The sequence below is a fragment of the Anguilla rostrata genome, chromosome 3 (assembly GCF_018555375.3).
Source record: "Anguilla rostrata isolate EN2019 chromosome 3, ASM1855537v3, whole genome shotgun sequence".
Lineage (NCBI taxonomy): Eukaryota > Metazoa > Chordata > Actinopteri > Anguilliformes > Anguillidae > Anguilla > Anguilla rostrata.
In genome coordinates this window covers 5,635,341-5,660,878 of record NC_057935.1, presented here as the reverse complement: position 1 = coordinate 5,660,878, position 25,538 = coordinate 5,635,341, and the positions used below count along the sequence as shown (strand labels likewise).

At 41.2% G+C, this 25,538-nt stretch overlaps 2 protein-coding genes and 2 long non-coding RNA genes across 7 annotated transcripts in view; 3 read left to right on the top strand and 1 right to left on the bottom strand.

Moving 5' to 3' along the window:
- The window catches only part of LOC135249701 (uncharacterized), a 139,787-nt gene that overhangs the window by 96,253 nt on the left and 17,996 nt on the right, over positions 1 to 25,538 (bottom strand). The gene's annotated exons all lie outside the window — the stretch shown is intronic.
- LOC135249947 (uncharacterized) lies at positions 1,860 to 13,646 on the top strand. 4 transcript variants are annotated; one of them, XM_064325669.1, is made up of 5 exons: positions 1,877 to 2,178; positions 2,327 to 2,671; positions 3,406 to 3,759; positions 5,353 to 5,402; positions 5,579 to 5,887. In XM_064325669.1, exons 1-5 carry the CDS (start codon positions 2,013 to 2,015, stop codon positions 5,705 to 5,707), a joined length of 1,044 nt encoding a protein of 347 aa, XP_064181739.1. In that variant the 5' UTR covers positions 1,877 to 2,012; the 3' UTR covers positions 5,708 to 5,887. The 4 variants fall into 4 exon arrangements, with proteins under 4 accessions (XP_064181741.1, XP_064181739.1, XP_064181740.1 ...); XM_064325672.1 differs by lacking the exon at positions 5,579 to 5,887 and adding an exon at positions 6,692 to 7,471 and having other exon boundaries at positions 1,881 to 2,178; XM_064325671.1 differs by lacking the exons at positions 3,406 to 3,759; positions 5,353 to 5,402; positions 5,579 to 5,887 and adding exons at positions 12,803 to 13,141; positions 13,317 to 13,646 and having other exon boundaries at positions 1,860 to 2,178.
- Positions 19,807 to 21,043, top strand: LOC135249961 (uncharacterized). The gene is made up of 3 exons (XR_010328835.1): positions 19,807 to 19,860; positions 20,009 to 20,356; positions 20,894 to 21,043. It is a non-coding gene; the product is annotated as an uncharacterized LOC135249961 (long non-coding RNA).
- On the top strand, positions 21,081 to 21,577 carry LOC135249963 (uncharacterized). The gene is made up of 2 exons (XR_010328837.1): positions 21,081 to 21,244; positions 21,420 to 21,577. It is a non-coding gene; the product is annotated as an uncharacterized LOC135249963 (long non-coding RNA).

The window sequence follows — 25,538 nt, the reverse complement described above, 5'->3', positions numbered from 1 at the left end:
AGCTTTTTTAATTATAGTGTGTCTTAAGCCGTTTCATTAACTTTCACTGAGCTCATGTCAACATTTGACATGTTGGTAAAATAGGTGTTTTAACACTGTACAAATATAAACATATTAATTTAATCTCTAATAAAGTTTAGTATCCAAGGAGTCTTCTTAATAATACCTTTAGCCTTACAGCCCTTCTGAAGCAGTGCTGGGGATGGCCACTGTATAACACAGTGGAAAAAATAAAGTAAAAAATATACTTGGCCTTATATTAGTCCAGGAACTGAAAAACAACAGAAAACATTTCATTAATAAAAAAGTTCCACAGTGGCCAAAAGTCCACAACAAATAAAACTTCAAACACAAGAGCGACCATTCAGAAAAAAAGACTCCTTACACCTGAAAGCAAGGCCCTTTCATAATGATTAAGCAATGAGGAGCAGCTGGCCTAATTACAATGAGCCACACCTGCCCCCCTGCCTGTGAGAAGGGCCGGTGCTGTCCATGGGCTTGTTTTAAACGAAAGTGCTGGTTGCAGTTGTGCAAAAAGACTAAAGGAACCCGTTTTGAAAAAAGTTTCATTGCTGCTCATGCATGTCATGTATTTTGAGAGCCTAATTTATGATGTTTAAAAATGTATTTATATTTAAAAAACGTATATACTCTAAGTTTAAATGCAAATAGATTGAACTGACGCTTCATTGAGACACGGCCAGGAGAGATAACAGAGGTAGTTCCCATAATGAGGCCATTGTGATGTCATCCAGTGACAGAACCTCAGGCCTCTGACATTGACACCCTGGATATGGACAATCTACGTCATGTATGTTATTGCTGGTACATTGCTCATTATATGATGAGAAAATATTTCAGTAATGAATTATGAGGTGTGGAATTAGAAATCATTAAATTACATATTAAAAGACACCTCGCCCTAGCTTCAGTGCAGTGCAAAATCACAATATAAGATCAGGTGTGACATCACAGTATGAACATTCCAGTGAGCTGCCCAATGTTCTGAAGTCATTAGCATAATCAGCCATTCTAACATTTTTTGACCACTTTTTTCATGTTATCAGATGAAAGAAGGTGAAAAATTGCAAAAATGCCTGTGAATGCAGATTCCTAGCCCTGTGCAGCTACGGGCAGCACTGACTCCTACTGTTCCATCCCAGAGAGAGCAGAGAAATTCAGCACCATGGACAATGCACACACAAACACACACGCAAACACACACACACACACACACACACACAACAATACACACAACAATACACACACACACCCAGACATACACACACACACACATACACAGACACACAACCATACACACCCACACATATACACGCGCACACACACACACACACACACACACACACACATAACCATACGCACCCACACATGTACACACGCACACACACACACACACACACACACACACACACAACCACATGCACACACATTTACATACACACAGACGAACAACCACAGATACACAAACACACACACACACACACAAAGGCACACACCCATACACACACACACACACACACACACAACAATACACACATACACACACACGTACACACACACAACCATACTCACATACACACACACACACACACACACAACACACAAACACACACACACAGACTACACCTCATGCACAATATGCGCACACACAACAACACCATCACACAAATACTCACACATACACCACACACACACACATATTAAACCGTAGTACGAATTAAGGTGCCATTTTCAATCTAAAGTTATTCTTAAAGTAGCCTATTTAAAACTATGTGAGGACTTCCACATTACTGCACTGTAAATAACAACTGAATTATTATTATTATTTGACCTTTATTACGCAGGATGGAAATAATGACAACAGTGTTCTTTTTTTACACTGATGGTGTGTATCAGCGGATGCTTGCACCACTCTTGTGCACCCAATAATTTGCTTCATTAAACAGCCAATCAAATCTGCCCCTGACATGTGCCCTCCTACTGTTCAGTGAATGAAGAGAAATTATTATCTCAAGTCCTCCTCTTATCTGTACAGTTTGAGTTTTACAGCGCAGAGGACAAACAGGGTCTCAGGCAGAGGAGAGTCTCCAGAAGAGGAGAGTTCAGATACAGTGATGCCACCACTCTGTGCTGTTCTTGTGCTTTTCAGCAAAGTCTGTAAGTGTATAATTTTTATTGACTTGTCAGACAAAATAACTTTACATTCGGACTGTATAGACCTATTTATACAGAGATTGTTGTGGTTTTTAATTGCGTATTTCACACTGCCATTTGCATTGAAATATTGTTTTCTGTCGTCTTACAGATGGTCTGCTTGGGAATATAATTCAGCCTGACACGCTGGTGCGAGCTCAGATCGGAGACACTGTGACTCTCCCATGCTTCTACTCTGAAAACGTTTTTGATATCAGTTGGTATAAGCAGCCTCTTGGACAGAAGATTCAGCACATTGCAGTGCAAGTTGGAAAAGAAAATCCTCAATTTTTCGATGGGTTTAACAACGGTAAACGCTTCAGTGCTAAAGCAGCGAAGGGGATCTTTAACCTGACTGTGTCACAAGTAGAGCCATCAGATTCAGCCACATACCACTGCGCTATGACGCCCTACAGAGAGACCATCTTTGGAGATGGAACGACTTTAATGGTGATGGGTAAATATGAACCTAAAATGATGCTTTACAGTAGTTACGGAGTGTAGCACAGTGGGTAAGGAACTGGGCTTGTAACCGAAAGGTCGCAGGTTCGATTCCCGGGTAAGGACACTGCTGTTGTACCCTTGAGCAAGGTACTTAACCGGAATTGCTTCAGTATATATCCAGCTGTATAAATGGATACAATGTAAAAGTTGTGAAAGTCGCTCTGGATAAGAGCGTCTGCTAAATGCCTGTAATGTAATGTAATGTAGTTACAGGCTTGCAACAAAATACTTTGCTCACTGGCACAATACCAGTGAAATATTGCAGAAAAGTGTTATTTTTATAAATAAATAAACATCTGGAATATGCTTTTTAAAAGTGAATTTAAATTATCCTAGGAAAGCAGATCTTTCTTTTAGGGTAGGGTTAGCCAAACTCTGTGTTGTGTGTTCATGTATTGGATCAGTGCTATGTTAAAATATATTAAGGTATACTGTTGTTTAAGACATTGCATGTTAAGCCAAACACTGTAAATTTGCATTATGATTTTCTAAAGTCTTTAATGAAACATCACAAATAGACAAATAGGCAGTTTTGCATGCATTGGTCACTAATCCAGATTGGGAAGTTCAGCCACGGCCTAGATTCAATACTGTGTTAATCATGGTAATAACTGTAGCAAAGCACATATATAATGATTGAGTCCAAGCATATGTCCTGTTATGTTATTAATTGTTAAAATTCTTCAGGTTCAGAGTCACACGGCAGGACAGTAGTACTGCAGCAGCCCGAGTCTGAGTCAGTGCAGCCAGGAGACTCTGCGACTCTGCAGTGTACAGTACACACTGAGACCTGTGCAGGAGAACACAGTGTGTACTGGTTCAGACAGGGCTCAGGAGAGTCCCCTCCAGGAATCATTTCCACCCATGGAACCAGGAGTGATGAGTGCCAGAGGAGCTCTGGGGCTGTGTCTCCCACCCAGAGCTGTGTCTACAACTTCCCCAAGAGGAACCTCAGCCCCTCTGATGCTGGGACTTACTACTGTGCTGTGGCCACCTGTGGGGAGATCCTGTTTGGGAATGGGACCAAGCTGAATGTTGCGGGTAAGCAAAAAAATCAATCACATAGCAAAATCAATGTTTCAAGTTTTTCTTTAATGTTTTTTGTGAGGCGAGGGATAAATGTTGTATTAAGTCATTGCGACCAGTAGAACATCAGTACTATTTCTTCTGATATTATTGGATTATTGTTGAACATTTTCTTATGTATTTTATATATTGCAAGTTGTTAATTGTTTGACATATTTTTATTGTTGACCTCATTTTTATTCTCTTGCTGATCAGTTCTTTGGACAGGTGTCACTACAAATCTCTTGTCATGCCCTTATTAATATTACTGCAGAGCGTTATACTAAATCTTGCTTTTAAAATGTCAGGGAATGAACGTCTTCCTCTTTATTGCTTGGCGGGAGCTTTGATGTTGAGTGTGGTCCTAAATATTGTCCTCGCTCTGAACAGTAGAAAAAGCTGTGAGAATTTCAAAGGTAATAGGCAAAGTTATCAATGTGCAGTATATGTCCTGATTATCTTGTACAACACATTTGCAGTTAAGTTTTTGTTCAATAAAATCAGACTAGTATGAAACATGCAAGATCGTAAAAATACTCAATATCTTAAAGGGCGCAGAGTCAAGAAAAGAATGTCGGCCGTAAAAATATGTTAAGTGTTTACTGCAAAGTAGTTGGCTTTCAAAATTTGACAACAATTTCGTCATCCACATGTAAGGCCATTTCGTTAATAGCATGCAGAAATATTCATATACAGTCCCAGTTTTATAAAACAACCTCAGGTGAAGTTATTCTGTTGTTGCAGGTGACCATCTCCCACTGCTTTTAGATACATGCACATCATGTACGCAGATCGCATGTAGAAGAATGCCAGATGCCTCTTGAATTTATGACACTTCAACTTCTGATAATGATTCCAATGTTTTATATATATATATATATTTTTTTTTTGCTACCAGCTGGCACTAACCAAATTGTAGACAAAATAGCTATAATGTGACCCCAAGATTCTTTTAAAAAAATTCTTGAGCAGAAGTCAATAAGATTGAGTGCGGAATAAGCAGAATTAACTGGCATCCCAAACGAATTGAAATACTTTTCAAGTGATAAGTAATCTCCATTGAAGCCTATCCTGATTCCCTGGTGATTATATAATAGCTGCATTCTTCAGATATACTCCTTCTCTGAGCAGCAACTAACGGTCCTACTGTGGTGAATATAATTGACTATATGAAATACTACTACCAAAGCTGCTATGACTGCTATGAATATTATTGTTAATAGTAACAATAATGGTAATAATAATAATAATAATAATAATAACAAAAATAATAATAATTATTATTATTATTATTGTTATTATTATTATAAGAAGAAGAAAAAGAATGCAATTCAACACAATTTTGTTTCTGTAGCGCTTTTTACAGAGAACTGTCACAAAGGCACTTTACAGAGTAGCCAGAAAAGAGACAGAGCAAAAAGAACATAAAAAAGAACTGGAACAAGAAGTACAAAAAGAAGAACAGCTTTCTTATTTGATTGTACACCATTCAAATTCAGAGCATAAACTGAGTAATTAATTTCTTACACTCACCAGTGGCTTATGTGCATTTTCATTTTACTGACACAGGAGCTGCATCAAACAACCAGGAGAGCGTTGAAGACATGGCGAGCAAACAGGTTAGAATATTAACTAGCTAACTAACTAACTAACTAACTAATTAAAATAAGTAACTAACTAAATAAATAAGTAAATAAATAAATAAATAAAGTAAATTTCTGAGATGAATATCCGTGATAAATGATAATCAGAATGAGGCGTAATCATATGTGCTGTGTCGTGTTTTTCTTTTTGGAGTCAAGAGGACTCAATGAATTACGCTGCTTTGACTTTCACCTCCAACAAACCCAAAGTGAGGAGGAACAAGAGGGAAGTGGAGAAAGAAACGGTTTACTCCGATACGAGATTTAGAGACCGCGAGTGAAGCTTTCCGTAGAAATGTATCTTTGTCATAAGAATGATCGAACTGTTCCCTCACTAGAGTTCATACCATGTGACTGTAAATGATGTCACATTTACTGGATTTGCCAAGAGCTGTGCTTGTTCTTATATTTTTGCTGTTTTTCAAATACACAAAGTAAAACTTGTACAGTATACTCCCTGACAGTGTCTGATAAATGGTCCTCAATGTGTTGAGTCGGTTTGGGGCAGTGGTGTAGTACATTGGTTAGGGGCAGGAAGTGTTACCATACCAGTTCCATTGAGCAAGGTTGTTAACCCCAGTGACTTCAGTATATACTCAATTGTATAAAACTCAACTGTGTGCACAGGATAAATTATGTAAGTGTCTGCTAAATGATATCATCTACCGATATGTGTGCCACTGCTTAGCCAGAGAAAACCTTCTTCTGGATTAGGGTATTCTCCTGCATGCTTTTGATCAGCTGGATATGCTTTCTGAAGGCTAGGCCTCTTGCTTGCAGAGGCCTCCCTGTACCTTCAGAAACAAAAACACTTCCTGTATGCACAGCGACAGCTTTCTTGTGTTCTCAGTTATTGATGCTGTGCTGCACATTTTAGAACAACTGGGCACATGTTCAGACACAATGACTCAGTGGCAGATTCCTTCCTGTGTACAGGGACAGACCATGAACAGACTCCCACATGTTCATGCACTTCCTGCTGAGATGCCTGTCCGGTGTTCACAGGGGCCAATAATCTAGAGAACAAGGAGAGAGTAATGCCCTGACCCAGAATGGACTTGCATCTATAAAGTATTTAGTTTTGACAGCATAATATTAAACAATGACCCTAAAATAACAAAAGGGAGGCCTTAAAGGTCACATGGACAGATACCTTTGCCTGATATGCTTCCTGCTCTGAGGTCACTGCACTGCTTATTGTTTCTGAAAGCTTTTGCACACGGCTCTCTCTTTCATTACAAGTAAAATGTGTTTGTCTGTTTCAGACTGCTCTGTTGTGGTGACAGGGGAGGTCCAGTTATTTTCCACTCACAGCCTTATACATTCAGCTCTACACACACCAGAGCTGCACAGGAAGACTGACCTGCAGCTCCTCCCTCTCTCAGCGCTGAAACCACACTGACGCTCCGATCAAATTTATTCACTTCACACCTCAGACCACCTTTCCATTACAACAGACCAGACAAGAGAGGTTTAGAAAACTGTGCATTTATCTTCACAAATAAAAATGCTAAAAATCTATTCCCATGGTACCAATATAGTACATAAATTGCAGGGACAATATGTCAGTATTGCTCTCTATAATTTACTTATAATTTACTTAAATAAACTTAAACTTTTCACTTTTCTGATCTATATTCATTATCATTTGCATGTTTTATGCTGTTGCTTCTTAGTTGCATTATGTCATCATAACCTTCTATTACAATGTAAGTAGTTCACAGTTTTACCAGTAGGGAGCAGTACAGCATAGTCATTTGTATTTGTATAGTCATATATTTGTAAATGTGACATTTTAATGATGATAATTTAGGACACTACGATCAGAAATATTTACACGTCACACCTTATTTGTCTGATTAAGTTGTTACAGACATGTTCTTCAGCTTGTGTGCACCTTTCAAATTGTTGATGTACTGCTTGCAGTGTTGAATATCATTATACATAAAATACTCAGTGAAGTGCACATCATTAAAAGATTTAAATAAACACTCAATAAGTCAAATAAAAATACTGAAATAAAGTTTTTTTCAGCACAAACAAAATGCATCATGAAATGCACAGCATTGTGATTATTCCCCTCCTTGTCCTGCCCTGATGGTACATTCCATGGTCATGTGACCAGCTGACTCATTCAGGACATGCAGCATTCTTCATAAATGTATGTGCTGAGTAAGGTGTGGAGCAGAATGGCTAACAGGATGTGAGTGCATGGGTGAGGGGGAAGAGAGAGTGCGTGCCTGTGTGTGTGTGTGTGTGTGTGCCTGTGTGTGTGTGTGTGTGTGTGTGACCAAATAGAGTAGAATCCCTGCAAGTTAATTTCCATTAGGCACTGTTGGTTGGGGGCAGGGCATTGTCAGTATGAACTATAGTTCACTGTTTATAACCTCTTTCCCTTTGAGAGCGTGGTAAAGATCACGTTCTAAGAACTGCTTTCCTGGTCTGAGGGGGGTTTTTGCAGAATGCTGGAGGTGCAGCTCTCTCTGTGGTTTGGTCGGACTCTCTGGCCACTGACTCAAAACAAAACGTCTGAGCTCTGCCTTTGTGGTTTCCTCTGCATGCACCCATTTCACACATTACTTGGTACCACCCTATCTATCTCTCTCTCTTTCTTCTGTTCACTCTGTCTCCCAACCCCCCTCTATCTCTCTCTCATTCTCTCTCTGTCCCTCCCCCTCTCTCTCCCTCTCCATCCCCTGCCCTCTCTCTCTCTCTCTCTACATTTCCCAGCACTTAGATCATAGGGCTGTCAGAAATCTTTCACTCGCAGTTTGAAAGCTTTTTTAATTATAGTGTGTCTTAAGCCGTTTCATTAACTTTCACTTAGCTCATGTCAACATTTGACATGTTGGTAAAATAGGTGTTTTAACACTGTACAAATATAAGCATATTCATTTAATCTCTAATAAAGTTTAGTATCCAAGGAGTCTTCTTAATAATACCTTTAGCCTTACAGCCCTTCTGAAGCAGTGCTGGGGATGGCCACTGTATAACACAGTGGAAAAAATAAAGTAAAAAATATACTTGGCCTTATATTAGTCCAGGAACTGACAAACAACAGAAAAGATTTCATTAATAAAAAAGTTCCACAATGGCCAAAAGTCCACAACAAACAAAACTTCAAACACAAGAGCAACCATTCAGAAAAAAAGACTCCTTACACCTGAAAGCAAGGCCCTTTCATAATGATTAAGCAATGAGGAGCAGCTGGCCTAATTACAATGAGCCACACCTGCCCCCCTGCCTGTGAGAAGGGCCGGTGCTGTCCATGGGCTTGTTTTAAATTAAAGTGCTGGTTGCAGTTGTGCAAAAAGACTAAAGGAACCCTGTGGTGTGGGGATGGCTGGTTTAAGCAGCCGCACCTGCCCTGTGTCAAGCTAATTAGACCTGGCCAATTGGATAATTGGTTAATAATTAGAGAATTGGCCAGGCTAATTGGACCCAGGAACAGGAGTGGCTGCACCTGTGCGTAGTGAGGTAATCACTGCGCACAGGTTAAATCTGCCATCCCCACCCACACAGGGGAGCTCTCTGTCATGACAGGGTTTAACATCTGCTCATTTGGCTATACCATCTTGCCAAACCCTCGTGGAATAAATGTGGACTGTCCGAACATCTTCTCCCTGTGTCTCTGTGCTGGAGGGCCCCAAAGAAAGCCACTTCGGTGGCCTGTGCGGGGGGTAAGCTGTGCGCCGCCTGTTGGGCTTCCCCAGTCAAGAGGGGCAGGAGGCGGACGACCCACTCCTCCTCCGGCCATTGACTCGCCTTCGCTGCCACTTCAAACCCCTCCAGGAATGCCTCAGCATCGTCCTCCGGGGTCATTTTAGGCAAGTGAAGAGCTACGGGGGGTTTGTTCTGTCGCTCGCGGGAGCTAGTTTCTCCCGCAGCAGCCAGCTGCAGTAGAGCCTGCGTCTGCAGGGATGTCTGTGCTCGCAGAGCTTCAAGTTGCTCGGCGTGCATCAGCGCCTGTCTCTCTTGCATTGCTGCCATCCCCTCCAGCATCCTCGCAAGCGCTATCACTGGCTGTGCCGGTTCCCCCTGCTCCTGGCTGTGTTCCATTTTTATTTTCTTTTTTTTTTTTCTCCTTTGTGCAGTGTGTTTACTTCGAGTCCCCCGCACGGGCCACCACTGTGGCAAATGAGTGCCACCCCTCCTAACCCAAACACACTCACTGGAGACACTGTTTTCAGTTCGTAGCACTCGCGTGCTATTTTATTTAAAGCCCGTGGCTTTTCTCCGTTACAAGCAATCAAGAGCGCTCTTTCTCTCGCCGTCTTCTCGCCGGCGCGTCTCTCCTTCCCTCCGGCTTCCGGTCGTGCTTTTAAAAACCCCAGGCTCACTGTTGAAAGCAATCAGAGGCAATCAGCGCAATTAAACAATTAACAATTATCGGCGCTGATTACCTCCAGCTGACAGTTGTGACGAAGGGTCCGAGAGTCGCTCCTCTCACTCTCTCTCTCTCTCTGCAGCCGACGCTCAAACCACGCCCACTCCACCACAAACCCGTTTTGAAAAAAGTTTCATTGCTGCTCATGCATGTCATGTATTTTGAGAGCCTAATTTATGATGTTTAAAAAGGTATTTATATTTAAAAAATGTATATACTCTAAGTTTAAATGCAAATAGATTGAACTGACGCTTCATTGAGACACGGCCAGGAAAGATAACAGAGGTAGTTCCCATAATGAGGGCATTGTGATGTCATCCAGTGACAGAACCTCAGGCCTCTGACATTGACACCCTGGATATGGACAATCTACGTTATGTATGTTATTGCTGGTACATTCCTCATTATATGATGAGAAAATATTTCAGTAATGAATTATGAGTTGTGGAATTAGAAATCATTAAATTACATATTAAAAGACACCTCGCCCTAGCTTCAGTGCAGTGCAAAATCACAATATAAGATCAGGTGTGACATCACAGTATGAACATTCCAGTGAGCTGCCCAATGTTCTGAAGTAATTAGCATAATCATCCATTCTAACCTTTCTTGACCACTTTTTTATGTTATCAGATGAAAGAAGGTGAAAAATTGCAAAAATGCCTGTGAATTCAGATTCCTAGCCCTGTGCAGCTACGGGCAGCTCTGACTCCTACTGTCCCATCCCAGAGAGAGAGGAGAAATTCAGCACCATGGACAATGCACACACACACACACACACACACAAAAACAAAACAATACACACACACACCCAGACATATACACACACACACAACCATACACAGACACACAACCATACACACCCACACATATACACGCGCACACACGCAACACACACACACACACACACACACACACACACACACACACATAACCATATGCACCCACACATATACACACGCACACACGCACACACACACACACACAACCACACGCACACACATTTACATACACAAAGACGCACAACCACAGATACACAAACACACACACACACACACAAAGACAGACACTCATACACACACACACACACACACACACACACAAAACCATACACACATACACACACACACGTACACACACACAACCATACACACATACACACACACACACACACACAACACACAAACACACACACACACACAGACATACACCTCCACAAATACTTGCGTGCACATACACACACACACACACACACATACACAGAACCATACACACCACACATACACACACGCACACACACACATATTAAACCGTAGTACGAATTAAGGTGCCATTTTCAATCTAAAGTTATTCTTAAAGTAGCCTATTTAAAACATTATGAAGACTTCCAAATTACTGCACTGTAAATAACAACTGAATTACTATTATTATTTGACCTTTATTACGCAGGATGGAAATAATGACAACAGTGTTCTTTTTTTACACTGATGGTGTGTATCAGCGGATGCTTGCACCACTCTTGTGCACCCAATAATTTGCTTCATTAAACAGCCAATCAAATCTGCCCCTGACATGTGCCCTCCTACTGTTCAGTGAATGATGAGAAATTATTATCTCAAGCCCTCCTTTTATCTGTACAGTTTGAGTTTTACAGCGCAGAGGACAAACAGGGTTTCAGGCAGAGAAGAGTCTCCAGAAGAGGAGAGTTCAGATACAGTGATGCCACCACTCTGTGCTGTTCTTGTGCTTTTCAGCAAAGTCTGTAAGTGTATAATTTGTATTGACTTGTCAGACAAAATAACTTTACATTCGGACTGTATAGACCTATTTATACAGAGATTGTTGTGGTTTTTAATTGCGTATTTCACACTGCCATTTGCATTGAAATATTGTTTTCTGTCGTCTTACAGATGGTCTGCTTGGGAATATAATTCAGCCTGACACGCTGGTGCGAGCTCAGATCGGAGACACTGTGACTCTCCCATGCTTCTACTCTGAAAACGTTCTTGATATCAGTTGGTATAAGCAGCCTCTTGGACAGAAGATTCAGCACATTGCAGTGCAAGTTGGAACAGAAAAGGATCAATTTTTCGATGAGTTTAACAACAGTAAACGCTTCAGTGCTAAAAGAACAAAGGGGATCTTTAACCTGACTGTGTCACGAGTAGAGCCATCAGATTCAGCCACATATCACTGCGCTATGACGCCCTACAGAGAGACCATCTTTGGAAATGGAACGACTTTAATGGTGATGGGTAAATATGAACCTAAAATGATGCTTTACAGTAGTTACGGAGTGTAGCACTGTGGGTAAGGAACTGGGCTTGTAACCGAAAGGTCGCAGGTTCGATTCCCGGGTAAGGACACTGCTGTTGTACCCTTGAGCAAGGTACTTAACCGGAATTGCTTCAGTATATATCCAGCTGTATAAATGGATACAATGTAAAAGTTGTGTAAGTCGCTCTGGATAAGAGCGTCTGCTAAATGCCTGTAATGTAATGTAATGTAGTTACAGGCTTGCAACAAAATACTTTGCTCACTGGCACAATACCAGTGAAATATTGCAGAAAAGTGTTATTTTTATAAATAAATAAACATCTGGAATATGCTTTTTAAAAGTGAATTTAAATTATCCTAGGAAAGCAGATTTTTCTTTTAGGGTAGGGTTAGCCAAACTCTGTGTTGTGTGTTTGTGTATTGGATCAGTGCTATGTTAAAATATATTAAGGTATGCTGTTGTTTAAGACATTGCATGTTAAGCCAAACACTGTAAATTTGCATTATGATTTTCTAAAGTCTTTAATGAAACATCACAAATAGACAAATAGGCAGTTTTGCATGCATTGGTCACTAATCCAGATTGGGAAGTTCAGCCACGGCCTAGATTCAATACTGTGTTAATCATGGTAATAACTGTAGCAAAGCACATATATAATGATTGAGTCCAAGCATATGTCCTGTTATGTTATTAATTGTTAAAATTCTTCAGGTTCAGAGTCACACAACAGGACAGTAGTACTGCAGCAGCCCGAGTCTGAGTCAGTGCAGCCAGGAGACTCTGTGACTCTGCAGTGTACAGTACACACTGAGACCTGTGCAGGAGAACACAGTGTGTACTGGTTCAGACAGGGCTCAGGAATCATTTACACCCATGGAAACAGGAGTGATGAGTGCCAGAGGAGCTCTGGGGCTGTGTCTCCCACACAGAGCTGTGTCTACAACTTCCCCAAGAGGAACCTCAGCCCCTCTGATGCTGGGACTTACTACTGTGCTGTGGCCACCTGTGGGGAGATCCTGTTTGGGAATGGGACCAAGCTGAATGTTGAGGGTAAGCTTGTTTAAATGTATGTACAGCATGATATCACATATAGTATTGATTCACAATTGTAATGTAAAACTATATTTAACTAGGAAAATATATTGATTTTTACATAATTTTTTTTGTAGTAACAAAAAAATCTCAATGTCATTCACAAAATCCTAAACACATATTTATATTTCAGGAGGTGAATTATCCACGCTTGTCTGGCTCTCGATCATACGGACTGGAGTTCTCTGTTGCATGTTGCCCATATTTGTCCTCATCTATTGCAAAAAGGCATAAATAATGATGATATTATGGGATTCATACCATTAAATCAGCGAATCATATTCATATTAATACCTCCTTCTGGGTATTCTTTTTCTCCTTCTTCTTCTTATAATGACTTTTTTCCAGAACACAATCCCTGTTTACAAATTACCCTGGTGTATGAATCCTAATTTTGGCATAATAGCATATGACAGCTGATGTTACTCAAACAGTGTAATGCAATTAAAATGAATTTCAATCATTTGAAATGGTTTTGATTATGTTCCTGATACTCAAAAGTATTTGAACACCGACAATCATAACAGAAGGACTTTGTCAACTTTAGTCTGAAACTGTAAATACAAGATGCATTTATTTCAGTCTACGATAGCTGCTGGATCTTTGTGAAGGAATCTTATTGTGGCCTGTTTGAGGGATCAAATGCATTTTTAGAGAAAACATGCAATTTGGAATAAACACTGCTATTCCAACATCAAAACAGAATTATTTCAAATCACACACATATAATAATGACTTAATGATACAAATGAAAATATATTTCAGTACAGAAAGTTCATGAACAGAACTTTGGCACTGAGAGCTAATGGTTTCCAAACAGCAGCATCAAACCGGGCGGGCAGGGTGGCATAGTGGTTAGCAGTGTTGCCTCGCAAGAAGGCTAGGCGTGCTCCTGCAGGTGCCCTTGACCAAGGCACTGGCCTCAGAACTGGAGTTGGTCCCCGGGCGCTGCACTGTGGCCGCCCTCTGCTCCTAAGTAACTAAGATGGGTCAAATGCAGAGGACAAATTACCCCACAGGGTTGAATGAAAGTATCTATCTAAACATACAGGTGAGACAGAGTATGTCTGAAATTCCTGTAATGTAACAGTATCTTAAGACTGTTATCGCCATTCGTCTTTTTATGACAGAAATGTATCATGGTGTGGTCCAGCCAATATTTTCGGTGCTGTAAATAAAATCTGTATCGGTCAGTAATGGCAAATGCTCATGCTTAACCTCGTATCACATATTCATGCAGAGTATGTCTCATTGATGGTATTCATTCCCACTAAGGGCTAATGCTACATGTATAGCAGGCTGTGCCTTTAAAATAGGCCTGACAAGGGCCTGGTTACCATTCAGTCTGAGGTCTGTCTGTTCTGCCCAGTATTGTGACCAGGTGGCATAGATACATTTGTGCCAAACAGAGAAATCTGTCAGTTTCACACTATTTTAGGATTTAATTATTAGTTATTAAATGTGCAAACATTCTTGTAAGCATCACATTGTACATGGAAAGATCCCAGCGTTAAATGATTGATCAGTTTTCAAGTTGCTTTTTGTCGAGCCTCAACTCAAAGTTAGGACATGCTGTAATATTTGGAACGCTAACACTAGTTGCTTGGAGCTAATTTAAGATGCTCTAGCTTCATAGTGCTCATTAATCTTGGAAGATAGATTTTGCACTGAACATCCAGGCATTAGAGTGACAAGTGTAATGCGTACAAGAAAAATAAAACAACTAGCATAATGTGGGCATGATGCACTTTTCACTTTGGTGGGCTCATGGGTCTATATCACGTTTGATCGTGAGAGTGGACTGCCCGGCGAACAGTGCCAGTGCTATGTCAGTTTCTAAAGAGCTCCAAGGAGCTTTCAGGGAACGTAGGAACCTTTGTCAGGGAGTAGGATAGCCCCGCCCCTGCCACTATTACATAGATTCACAAATATCATGATCACTTTTCTAGTTAGGATCATCTTCCACAGTGTTAACATCATCATCATCATCATCATCGTCATTGTTAACATCACCAATACCACCCACCACCTCATAATCATCATTGTCATAATTTTTCACCTTATTTCAGACAATGAACAATTTGACTGAATGATTTATGTTTAATAATTTGACGAGTGTTTAATAATTATTCTGTGGTAAATAGGTATTCTCGACTGCATGCAGGCAGTCTGTCTCTAAAGGATGTTTAGAGATAGACATCAGAATGACACCCTGGTCAGTCACTAGGTGCAGTACCATGAAGTTTCGATCCTGAGAATTATATCTACAAAACAGGCAATTATTACACCATTTGCATAATTTAATAATCATTAAAATAATACAAACAAAAACAGAGTTACTGGTGTTGAATCCAATGAACGTAAACCAAACAGTTTTATATACGGTACGTACAGTACAGACACACAAGCAATTAACTGCACTTATAATGGAATTCCACACAGGTCTGATTCCAGATCCCTCAAGAATGGAAGTTTTGTGGCTTGATGCTCATGCTGTAACCCGCCCCCTGGTGTCAGGAGCTGGGAATGCACCCGTTCTCTGAGGAAGAGCGGTGAACATGTACTCAGCTGCTGTGTAGCATTAATCACACTGGACCCATTCTTTTGCATTTCACAGAAATGTCTGTGTTTTGTGACCATGATTCACATTATAATGTTTGTTGTCAAAAAGTCAAACAACAGAAAGGGCTGCAGGTAGTATGGCGGTGGGGTTGGTAGGGTGACAGTTATTCTGCTTGTTTAGGGGAGGAACTCTCAAAACATTTCCATAAAACATACATTTGTATGGCTTTTAAAATGCTCCTGGGACAGAGTTATTCTAGTTGAGGAGTACAATAATAAAAGGAAGGCATTAAAGGTCACATGGGCAGACACTTTGGCTGATATATTTCCATCTCTGAGTTCACTGCACTGCTTATTGTTTCTGAAAGCTTTTGCACACGGCTCTCTCTTTCATTACAAGTAAAATGTGTTTGTCTGTTTCAGACTGCTCTGTTTTGGTGACAGGGGAGGTCTAGTTTTTTTCCACTCACAGCCTTATACATTCAGCTCTACACAGACCAGAGCTGCACAGGAAGACTGACCTGCAGCTCCTCCCTCTCTCAGCGCTGAAACTACACTGACGCTCCGATCAAATTTATTCACTTCACACCTCAGACCACCTTTCCATTACATGAGACCAGAAAAGAGCGGCTTAGAAACCAGTGCGCTTATATTTACAATCTGTCTCCAAGATTTAAATACATACTCAATAAGTCTGAAATGATGTGATCACTCAGCATCTTGATCATTCCACTTCTTTTCCTGCCCTGATGGTACGTTCCATGGTCATGTGACCAGCTGTGGTGACACGGGCCATTAAAGTGTTCTACTCATTCAGGACATGCAGTATTCTTCGTAATGAATGTATGTAGTGAGTAAAGTCTAGAGCAGAATGGACTCACATGAAACTATCCTTGTATCATGGGGGAGGTGGGGGGGTTTGACAAACAGGGTGTGAGTGCATAGCTGAGGGGGAAGAGAGAGTGCGTGCCTGTGTGTGTGTGTGTGTGTGTGACCAAAGAGAGCAGTATCCTAGCAAGTTAGGTTCCATTGGGTACTAGGGGGCAGGGGGCAGGGCAGTATTAATTATTGTCCAGTACTGTTTTTGTTTCCTGCTTATAACGTCTTTCCTTTGAGAGCGTGCTTAAGATCACGCTCTGAGACCTGCTTGCTGGTCTGAGGGGGTGTTTTTTGCACAATGCTGGAGGTGCAGCTCTCTCTGTGGTTTGGTCGGACTCTCTGGCCACTGACTCAAAACAAAACCCCTGAGCTCTGCCTTTGTGGTTTCCTGCATACACCCCTTTCATACGTCACCTAATAAGCACCCCCTCTCTCTCTCTCTCTCTCTCTCTCTCTCTCTCTCTCTTTCATATGTCACCTAGTAAGCCCCCCTCTCTCTCTCTCTCTCTCTCTCTCACCCTTTCATATGTCACCTAGTAAGCCCCTCTCTCTCTCTCTCTCTCTCTCTCTCTCTCCCTTTCATATGTCACCTAGTAAGCCACCCTCTCTCTCTTTCTCTCTCACCCCTTTCATATGTCACCTAGTAAGCCACCCTCTCTCTCTCTCTCTCTCTCTCTCACCCTTTCATATTTCACCTAGTAAGCCACCCTCTCTCTCTCTCTCTCTCTCTCTCACCCCTTTCATATGTCACCTAGTAAGCCACCCTCTCTCTCTCTCTCTCTCTCTCTCTCTCTCCTTCAGAGGGATCTGAACCATCTGTGCTCTCGTGATATAATCAGTGATTATATGTATTAGCCCACAAACTGAAAAACTAATGAAAAAACTTCATTTAAAAAAAAAACAAAACAGAAGGAGTAAAATGGAACCTACAATCATGCAGAGGCAAAAAGTCAAGAGACACCCAAAAACACAACGTTTCACAATAAAAGAAAAGGATCCTTACAACAGTGAGGAAGGCCCTTTTATAAGGCCCAGTGATTAGGCGATGGGTATCTATCTCTTTCCTCCTTTCTCTCTCTACATTTCTCAGCACTTCAGAGGGCTGTAAGAAATCTTTCACTTGCAGTTTGAAAGCTTTATAATCATGGTTTTTCGTTAGCCATTTCATTAACTTTCACTGAGCTCAATACAACATTTGACATGTTGGTAAAATAGGTGCTTAAACACTGTACAAATATAAACAATTTTATTTAATACCTAACAATGTTTAGTATCCAATGACTCTTCTTAATAATACGTTTAGCCTTATAGCCCTTCTGATGCAGTGCTGGGGTTGGCCACTGTATGACAGGGTGGAAAAAATTAAGTAAAAAATATACTTGGCCTTATTTTAGTCCAGGAACTGAAAAACAACAGAAAACATTTCATTAATAAAAAGATTCCGCAGAGGCCAAAAGTCCACAACAAATAAAACTTCAAACACAAGAGCGACCATTCAGAAAAAAAGACTCCTTACACCTGAAAGCAAGGCCCTTTCATAATGATTAAGCAATGAGGAGCAGCTGGCCTAATTACAATGAGCCACACCTGCCCCCCTGCCTGTGAGAAGGGCCGGTGCTGTCCATGGTCTTGTTTTAAACGAAAGTGCTGGTTGCAGTTGTGCAAAAAGACTAAAGGAACCCGTTTGAAAAAGTTTATTGCTGCTCATGCATGTCATGTATTTTGAGAGCCTAATTTATGATGTTTAAAAATGTATTTATATTTAAAAAACGTATATACTCTAAGTTTAAATGCAAATAGATTGAACTGACGCTTCATTGAGACACGGCCAGGAGAGATAACAGAGGTAGTTCCCATAATGAGGGCATTGTGATGTCATCCAGTGACAGAACCTCAGACCTCTGACATTGACACCCTGGATATGGACAATCTACGTCATGTATGTTATTGCTGGTACATTGCTCATTATATGATGAGAAAATATTTCAGTAATAAATTATGAGGTGTGGAATTAGAAATCATTAAATTACATATTAAAAGACACCTCGCAAAATCACAATATAAGATCAGGTGTGACATCACAGTATGAACATTCCAGTGAGCTGCCCAATGTTCTGAAGTCATTAGCATAATCAGCCATTCTAACATTTTTGACCACTTTTTTATGTTATCAGATGAAAGAAGGTGAAAAATTGCAAAAATGCCTGTGAATGCAGATTCCTAGCCCTGTGCAGCTACGGGCAGCACTGACTCCTACTGTTCCATCCCAGAGAGAGCAGAGAAATTCAGCACCATGGACAATGCACACACAAACACACAAACACACACACACACACACACACACAACACACACAACACACACACACCAACAACACACACACACACACATACACAACAACACCACACACCCAACATACACACACACAACACACACACATACACAGACACACACAACCATAACACCCACACACTATACACCGCACACACCACACACACACACACACAACCAACGCACACACATTTACATACACAAGACGCACAACACAGATACACAACACACACACACACACACACACAACAACACTCACACACACACACACACACACACACAACACACCATACACACATACACACACACACACACACACACCATACACACATACACACAACACACACACACACACAACACCACACACACACACACACACACACACTAACCATCGCACAATACTTGCACATACACACACACACACACACATACACACAACCATACACACCACACATACACACAGCACACACACACATATTAAACCGTAGTACGAATTAAGGTGCCATTTTCAATCTAAAGTTATTCTTAAAGTAGCCTATTTAAAACTATGGAGACTTCCACATTACTGCACTGTAAATAACACTGAATATATTATTATTTGACCTTTATTACGCAGGATGGAAATAATGACAACAGTGTTCTTTTTTACACTGATGGTGTGTATCAGCGGATGCTTGCACCATCTTGTGCACCCAATATTTGCTTCATTAAACAGCCATCAAATCTGCCCCACATGTGCCCCCTACTGTTCATGAATGAAATATAATATTATCTCAATCCTACACGTTGAGTTTACAGGTCTACGCAAGCCAGAGGTTCAGGCAGAGCAAGAGTTCAGAAGAGAGAGTTCAGATCAGATACGTGATGCCACCACTCTGTGTTGTTCTTGTGCTTTTCAGCAAAGTCTGTAAGTGTATAATTTTTATTAACTTGTCAGACAAAATAACTTTACATTCGGACTGTATAGACCTATTTATACAGAGATTGTTGTGGTTTTTAATTGCGTATTTCACACTGCCATTTGCATTGAAATATTGTTTTCTGTCGTCTTACAGATGGTCTGCTTGGGAATATAATTCAGCCTGACACGCTGGTGCGAGCTCAGATCGGAGACACTGTGACTCTCCCATGCTCCTACTCTAAAAACTTTTATGATATCAGTTGGTATAAGCAGCCTCTTGGACAGAAGATTCAGCACATTGCAGTGCAAGTTGGAAAAGACAAGGATACTCAATTGTTCAATGAGTTTGAAAACAGTAAACGCTTCAGTGCTAAAGCAGAGAAGGGGAGCTTTAACCTGACTGTGTCACGAGTAGAGCCATCAGATTCAGCCACATACCACTGCGCTATGATGCCCTACAGTGAGACCATCTTTGGAGATGGAACAACTTTAATGGTGATGGGTAAATATGAACCTAAAATGATGCTTTACAGTAGTTACAGGCTTGCAACAAAATACTTTGCTCACTGGCACAATACCAGTGAAATATTGCAGAAAAGTGTTATTTTTATTAAATAATAACATCTGGAATATGCTTTTTAACAGTGAATTTAAATTATCCTAGGAAAGCAGATCTTTCTTTTAGGGTAGGGTTAGCCAAACTCTTGTCTGGTGTCGTGTATTGGATCAAATGCTATTTTTATAAATATATTAAGGTATACTGTTGTTTAAGACATTGCATGTTAAACCAAACACTGTAAATTTGCATTATGATTTTCTAAGTCTTTAATGAAACATCACAAATAGACAAATAGGCAGTTTTGCATGCATTGGTCACTAATCCAGATTGGGAAGTTCAGATCGGCTAGATTCAACTACATGATAGTAATAATCAATGAGTTGAATAACGGATTGCTAGTTCAAATGTAATCTAGTAAGCAATATAATGATTGAGTCCAAGCATATGTCCTGTTATGTTATTAATTGTTAAATTCTTCAGGTTCAGAGTCACACAACAGGACAGTAGTACTGCAGCAGCCCGAGTCTGAGTCAGTGCAGCCAGGAGACTCTGTGACTCTGCAGTGTACAGTACACACTGAGACCTGTGCAGGAGAACACAGTGTGTACTGGTTCAGACAGGGCTCAGGAGAGTCCCTCCAGGAATCATTTCACCCATGGAACAGGAGTGATGAGTGCCAGAGGAGCTCTGGGGCTGTGTCTCCCACACAGAGCTGTGTCTACAACTTCCCCAAGAGGAACCTCAGCCCCTCTGATGCTGGGACTTACTACTGTGCTGTGGCCACCTGTGGGGAGATCCTGTTTGGGAACGGGACCAAGCTGAATGTTGAGGGTAAGCTTTTTTAAATGAATGTACAGCATGATAGCACATATAGTATTGATTCACAATTGTAATGTAAAACTATATTTAACTAGGAAAATATATTGATTTTTACATCATTTTTTTTGTAGTAACAAAAAAATCTCAATGTCATTCACAAAATCCTAAACACATATTTATATTTCAGGAGGTGAATTATCCACGCTTGTCTGGCTCTCGATCATACGGACTGGAGTTCTCTGTTGCATGTTGCCCATATTTGTCCTCATCTATTGCAAAAAGGCATAAATAATGATGATATTATGGGATTCATACCATTAAATCAGCGAATCATATTCATATTAATAGCTCCTTCTGGGTATTCTTTTTCTCCTTCTTCTTCTTATAATGACTTTTTTCCAGAACACAGTCCCTGTTTACAAATTACCCTGGTGTATGAATCCTAATTTTGGCATAATAGCATATGACAGCTGTTGTTACTCAAACAGTGTAATGGAATTAAAATGAATTTCAATCATTTGAAATGGTTTTGATTATGTTCCTGATACTCAAAAGTATTTGAACACCGACAATCATAACAGAAGGACTTTGTCAACTTTAGTCTGAAACTGTAAATACAAGATGCATTTATTTCAGTCTACGATAGCTGCTGGATCTTTGAGGGATCAAATGCATTTTTAGAGAAAACATGCAATTTGGAATAAACACTGCTATTCCAACATCAAAACAGAATTATTTCAAATCACACACATATAATAATGACTTAATGATACAAATGAAAATATATTTCAGTACAGAAAGTTCATGAACAGAACTTTGGCACTGAGAGCTAATGGTTTCCAAACAGCAGCATCAAACCGGGCGGGCAGGGTGGCATAGTGGTTAGCAGGGTTGCCTCGCAAGAAGGCTAGGCGTGCTCCTGCAGGTGCCCTTGACCAAGGCACTGGCCTCAGAACTCGAGTTGGTCCCCGGGCGCTGCACTGTGGCCGCCCTCTGCTCCTAAGTAACTAAGATGGGTCAAATGCAGAGGACAAATTACCCCACAGGGTTGAATGAAAGTATCTATCTAAGCATACAGGTAAGACAGAGTATGTCTGAAATTCCTGTAATGTAACAGTATCTTAAGACTGTTATCGCCATTCGTCTTTTTATGACAGAAATGTATCATGGTGTGGTCCAGCCAATATTTTCGGTGCTGTAAATAAAATCTGTATCGGTCAGTAATGGCAAATGATCATGCTTAACCTCGTATCACATATTCATGCAGAGTATGTCTCATTGATGGTATTCATTCCCACTAAGGGCTAATGCTACATGTATAGCAGGCTGTGCCTTTAAAATAGGCCTGACAAGGGCCTGGTTACCATTCAGTCTGAGGTCTGTCTGTTCTGTCCAGTATTGTGACCAGGTGGCATAGATACATTTGTGCCAAACAGAGAAATCTGTCAGTTTCACACTATTTTAGGATTTAATTATTAGTTATTAAATGTGCAAACATTCTTGTAAGCATCACATTGTACATGGAAAGATCCCAGCGTTAAATGATTGATCAGTTTTCAAGTTGCTTTTTGTCAAGCCTCAACTCAAAGTTTGCATTTGCATAATTTAATAATCATTAAAATAATACAAACAAAAACAGAGTTACTGGTGTTGAATCCAATGAACGTAAACCAAACAGTTTTATATACGGTACGTACAGTACAGACACACAAGCAATTAACTGCACTTATAATGGAATTGCACACGGGTCTGATTCCAGATCCCTCAAGAATGGAAGTTTTGTGGCTTGATGCTCATGCTGTAACCCGCCCCCTGGTGTCAGGAGCTGGGAATGCACCCGTTCTCTGAGGAAGAGCGGTGAACACGTACTCAGCTGCTGTGTAGCATTAATCACACTGGACCTATTCTTTTGCATTTCACAGAAATGTCTGTGTTCTGTGACCATGATTCACATTATAATGTTTGTTGTCAAAAAGTCAAACAACAGAAAGGGCTGCAGGTAGTATGGCGGTGGGGTTGGTAGGGTGACAGTTATTCTGCTTGTTTAGGGGAGGAACTCTCAAAACATTTCCATAAAACATACATTTGTATGGCTTTTAAAATGCTCCTGGGACAGAGTTATTCTAGTTGAGGAGTACAATAATAAAAGGAAGGCATTAAAGGTCACATGGGCAGACACTTTGGCTGATATATTTCCATCTCTGAGTTCACTGCACTGCTTATTGTTTCTGAAAGCTTTTGCACAAGGCTCTCTCTTTCATTACAAGTAAAATGTGTTTGTCTGTTTCAGACTGCTCTGTTTTGGTGACAGGGGAGGTCTAGTTTTTTTCCACTCACAGCCTTATACATTCAGCTCTACACAGACCAGAGCTGCACAGGAAGACTGAGCTGCAGCTCCTCCCTCTCTCAGCGCTGAAACTACACTGACGCTCCGATCAAATTTATTCACTTCACACCTCAGACCACCTTTCCATTACATGAGACCAGAAAAGAGCGGCTTAGAAACCAGTGCGCTATATTACAATCTGTCTCCAAGATTTAAATACATCTCAATAAGTCTGAAATGATGTGATCACTCAGCATCTTGATCATTCCACTTCTTTTCCTGCCCTGATGGTACGTTCCATGGTCATGTGACCAGCTGTGGTGACACGGCCATTAAAGTGTTCTACTCATTCAGGACATGCAGTATTCTTCTAATGAATGTATGTAGTGAGTAAAGTCTGAGCAGAATGGACTCACTGAAACTATCCTTGATCATGGGGAGGTGGGGGGTTTGACAAACAGGGTGTGAGTGCATAGCTGAGGGGAAGAAGTGCGTGCCTGTATGTGTGTGTGTGTGACCAAAGAGAGCAGTATCCTAGCAAGTTAGGTTCCATTGGGTACTAGGGGGCAGGGGGCAGGGCAGTATTAATTATTGTCCAGTACTGTTTTGTTTCCTGCTTATAACGTCTTTCCTTTGAGAGCGTGCTTAAGATCACGCTCTGAGACCTGCTTGCTGGTCTGAGGGGCTGTTTTTTGCACAATGCTGGAGGTGTAGCTCTCTCTGTGGTTTGGTCGGACTCTCTGGCCACTGACTCAAAACAAAACCCCTGAGCTCTGCCTTTGTGGTTTCCTGCACACCCCTTTCATACGTCACCTAATAAGCCCCCCCCTCTCTCTCTCTTTTCTCACCCCTTTCATATGTCACCTAGTAAGTCCCCCCTCTCTCTCTCTCTCTCTCTCTCTCTCTCTCCACCCTTTCATATGTCACCTAGTAAGCCCCCCCTCTCTCTCTCTCTCTCTCTCACCCTTTTCATATGTCACCTAGTAAGCCACCCTCTCTCTCTCTCTCTACCCCTTTCATATGTCACCTGTAAGCCACCTCTCTCTCTCTCTCTCTCTCTCTCTCTCTCTCTCACCCCTTTCATGTCACCTAGTAAGCCCCCCTCTCTCTCTCTCTCACCCCTTTCATATGTCACCTAGTAAGCCACCCTCTCTCTCTCTTTCTCTCTCTCCTTCAGAGGGGTCTGAACCATCTGTGCTCTTTGATATAATCAGTGATTATATGTTACATTACATTATAGGCATTTAGCTGGCTCTTATCCAGAGCGACTTACAACAGTGTAACCAAACTCAGGATCAAGTCCACTTAAGTCCATTGAATAAAATGCAGATAAAAACCTTACTATAGTTTGCATACAGTAAGGAGAAACAAGATAGTCTGAACCAAAAAATTTTTTTTTTTTTTTTTTTTTTTTAATAGTTATGGCAGAGGGTTTAGGGAAGAGGAGGGTATAAAGAGAGGTGCGTCTTGAGTTTCCGTTTGAAGGTGCTCAGACCTCTGTTCTGACTTCCACTGGAAAATCGTTCCACCATGTGGGGCCAGGCTGCAAAGTCGAGACCTTTTGCTGCTCGTGTGGGGGAGGGGAAACAGCCGCCCTGGTAGCCGATCGGGGGCGATCGGGCCGGCGAGGTCTGATCATCTTCTGCAGATAACCAGGAGCTGACCCTTGACTGCTTGGAAGCAAACACCAGTGTCTTAAACCGGATGCGACTTGCACTGGTAGCCAGTGGAGGAGATGAGGGGAGGATGGGAGTCACGGAGGAGGTTGAAACCAGGCGTGTTTCTGCATTCTGGATGAGCTGAAGGTCTGGTGGCTAATGCTGGGAGGCCAGCCAGGAGGGAGTTGCAGTAGTCCAGGCTGACGTATCTGGCCTGGACCAGGAGCTTTTGGGAAAAATTGGTGAGGAGTGGTCTTATTCTGCGGATTTGTCAGGATTACCTGCCGGCCGGGTGGTTGCCGGGTATTCTCGAGAGTGCCAG

Bases quoted from the DNA above. Each gene is read 5' to 3' on its own strand.
- LOC135249947 (XM_064325669.1), top strand. From the start codon at position 2,013: ATGAAGAGAAATTATTATCTCAAGTCCTCCTCTTATCTGTACAGTTTG. The intron at 2,179-2,326 runs GTAAGTGTATAA...GTCGTCTTACAG, and splicing joins TGTGCTTTTCAGCAAAGTCT to ATGGTCTGCTTGGGAATATA. The intron at 3,760-5,352 runs GTAAGCAAAAAA...TTACTGACACAG, and splicing joins GACCAAGCTGAATGTTGCGG to GAGCTGCATCAAACAACCAG.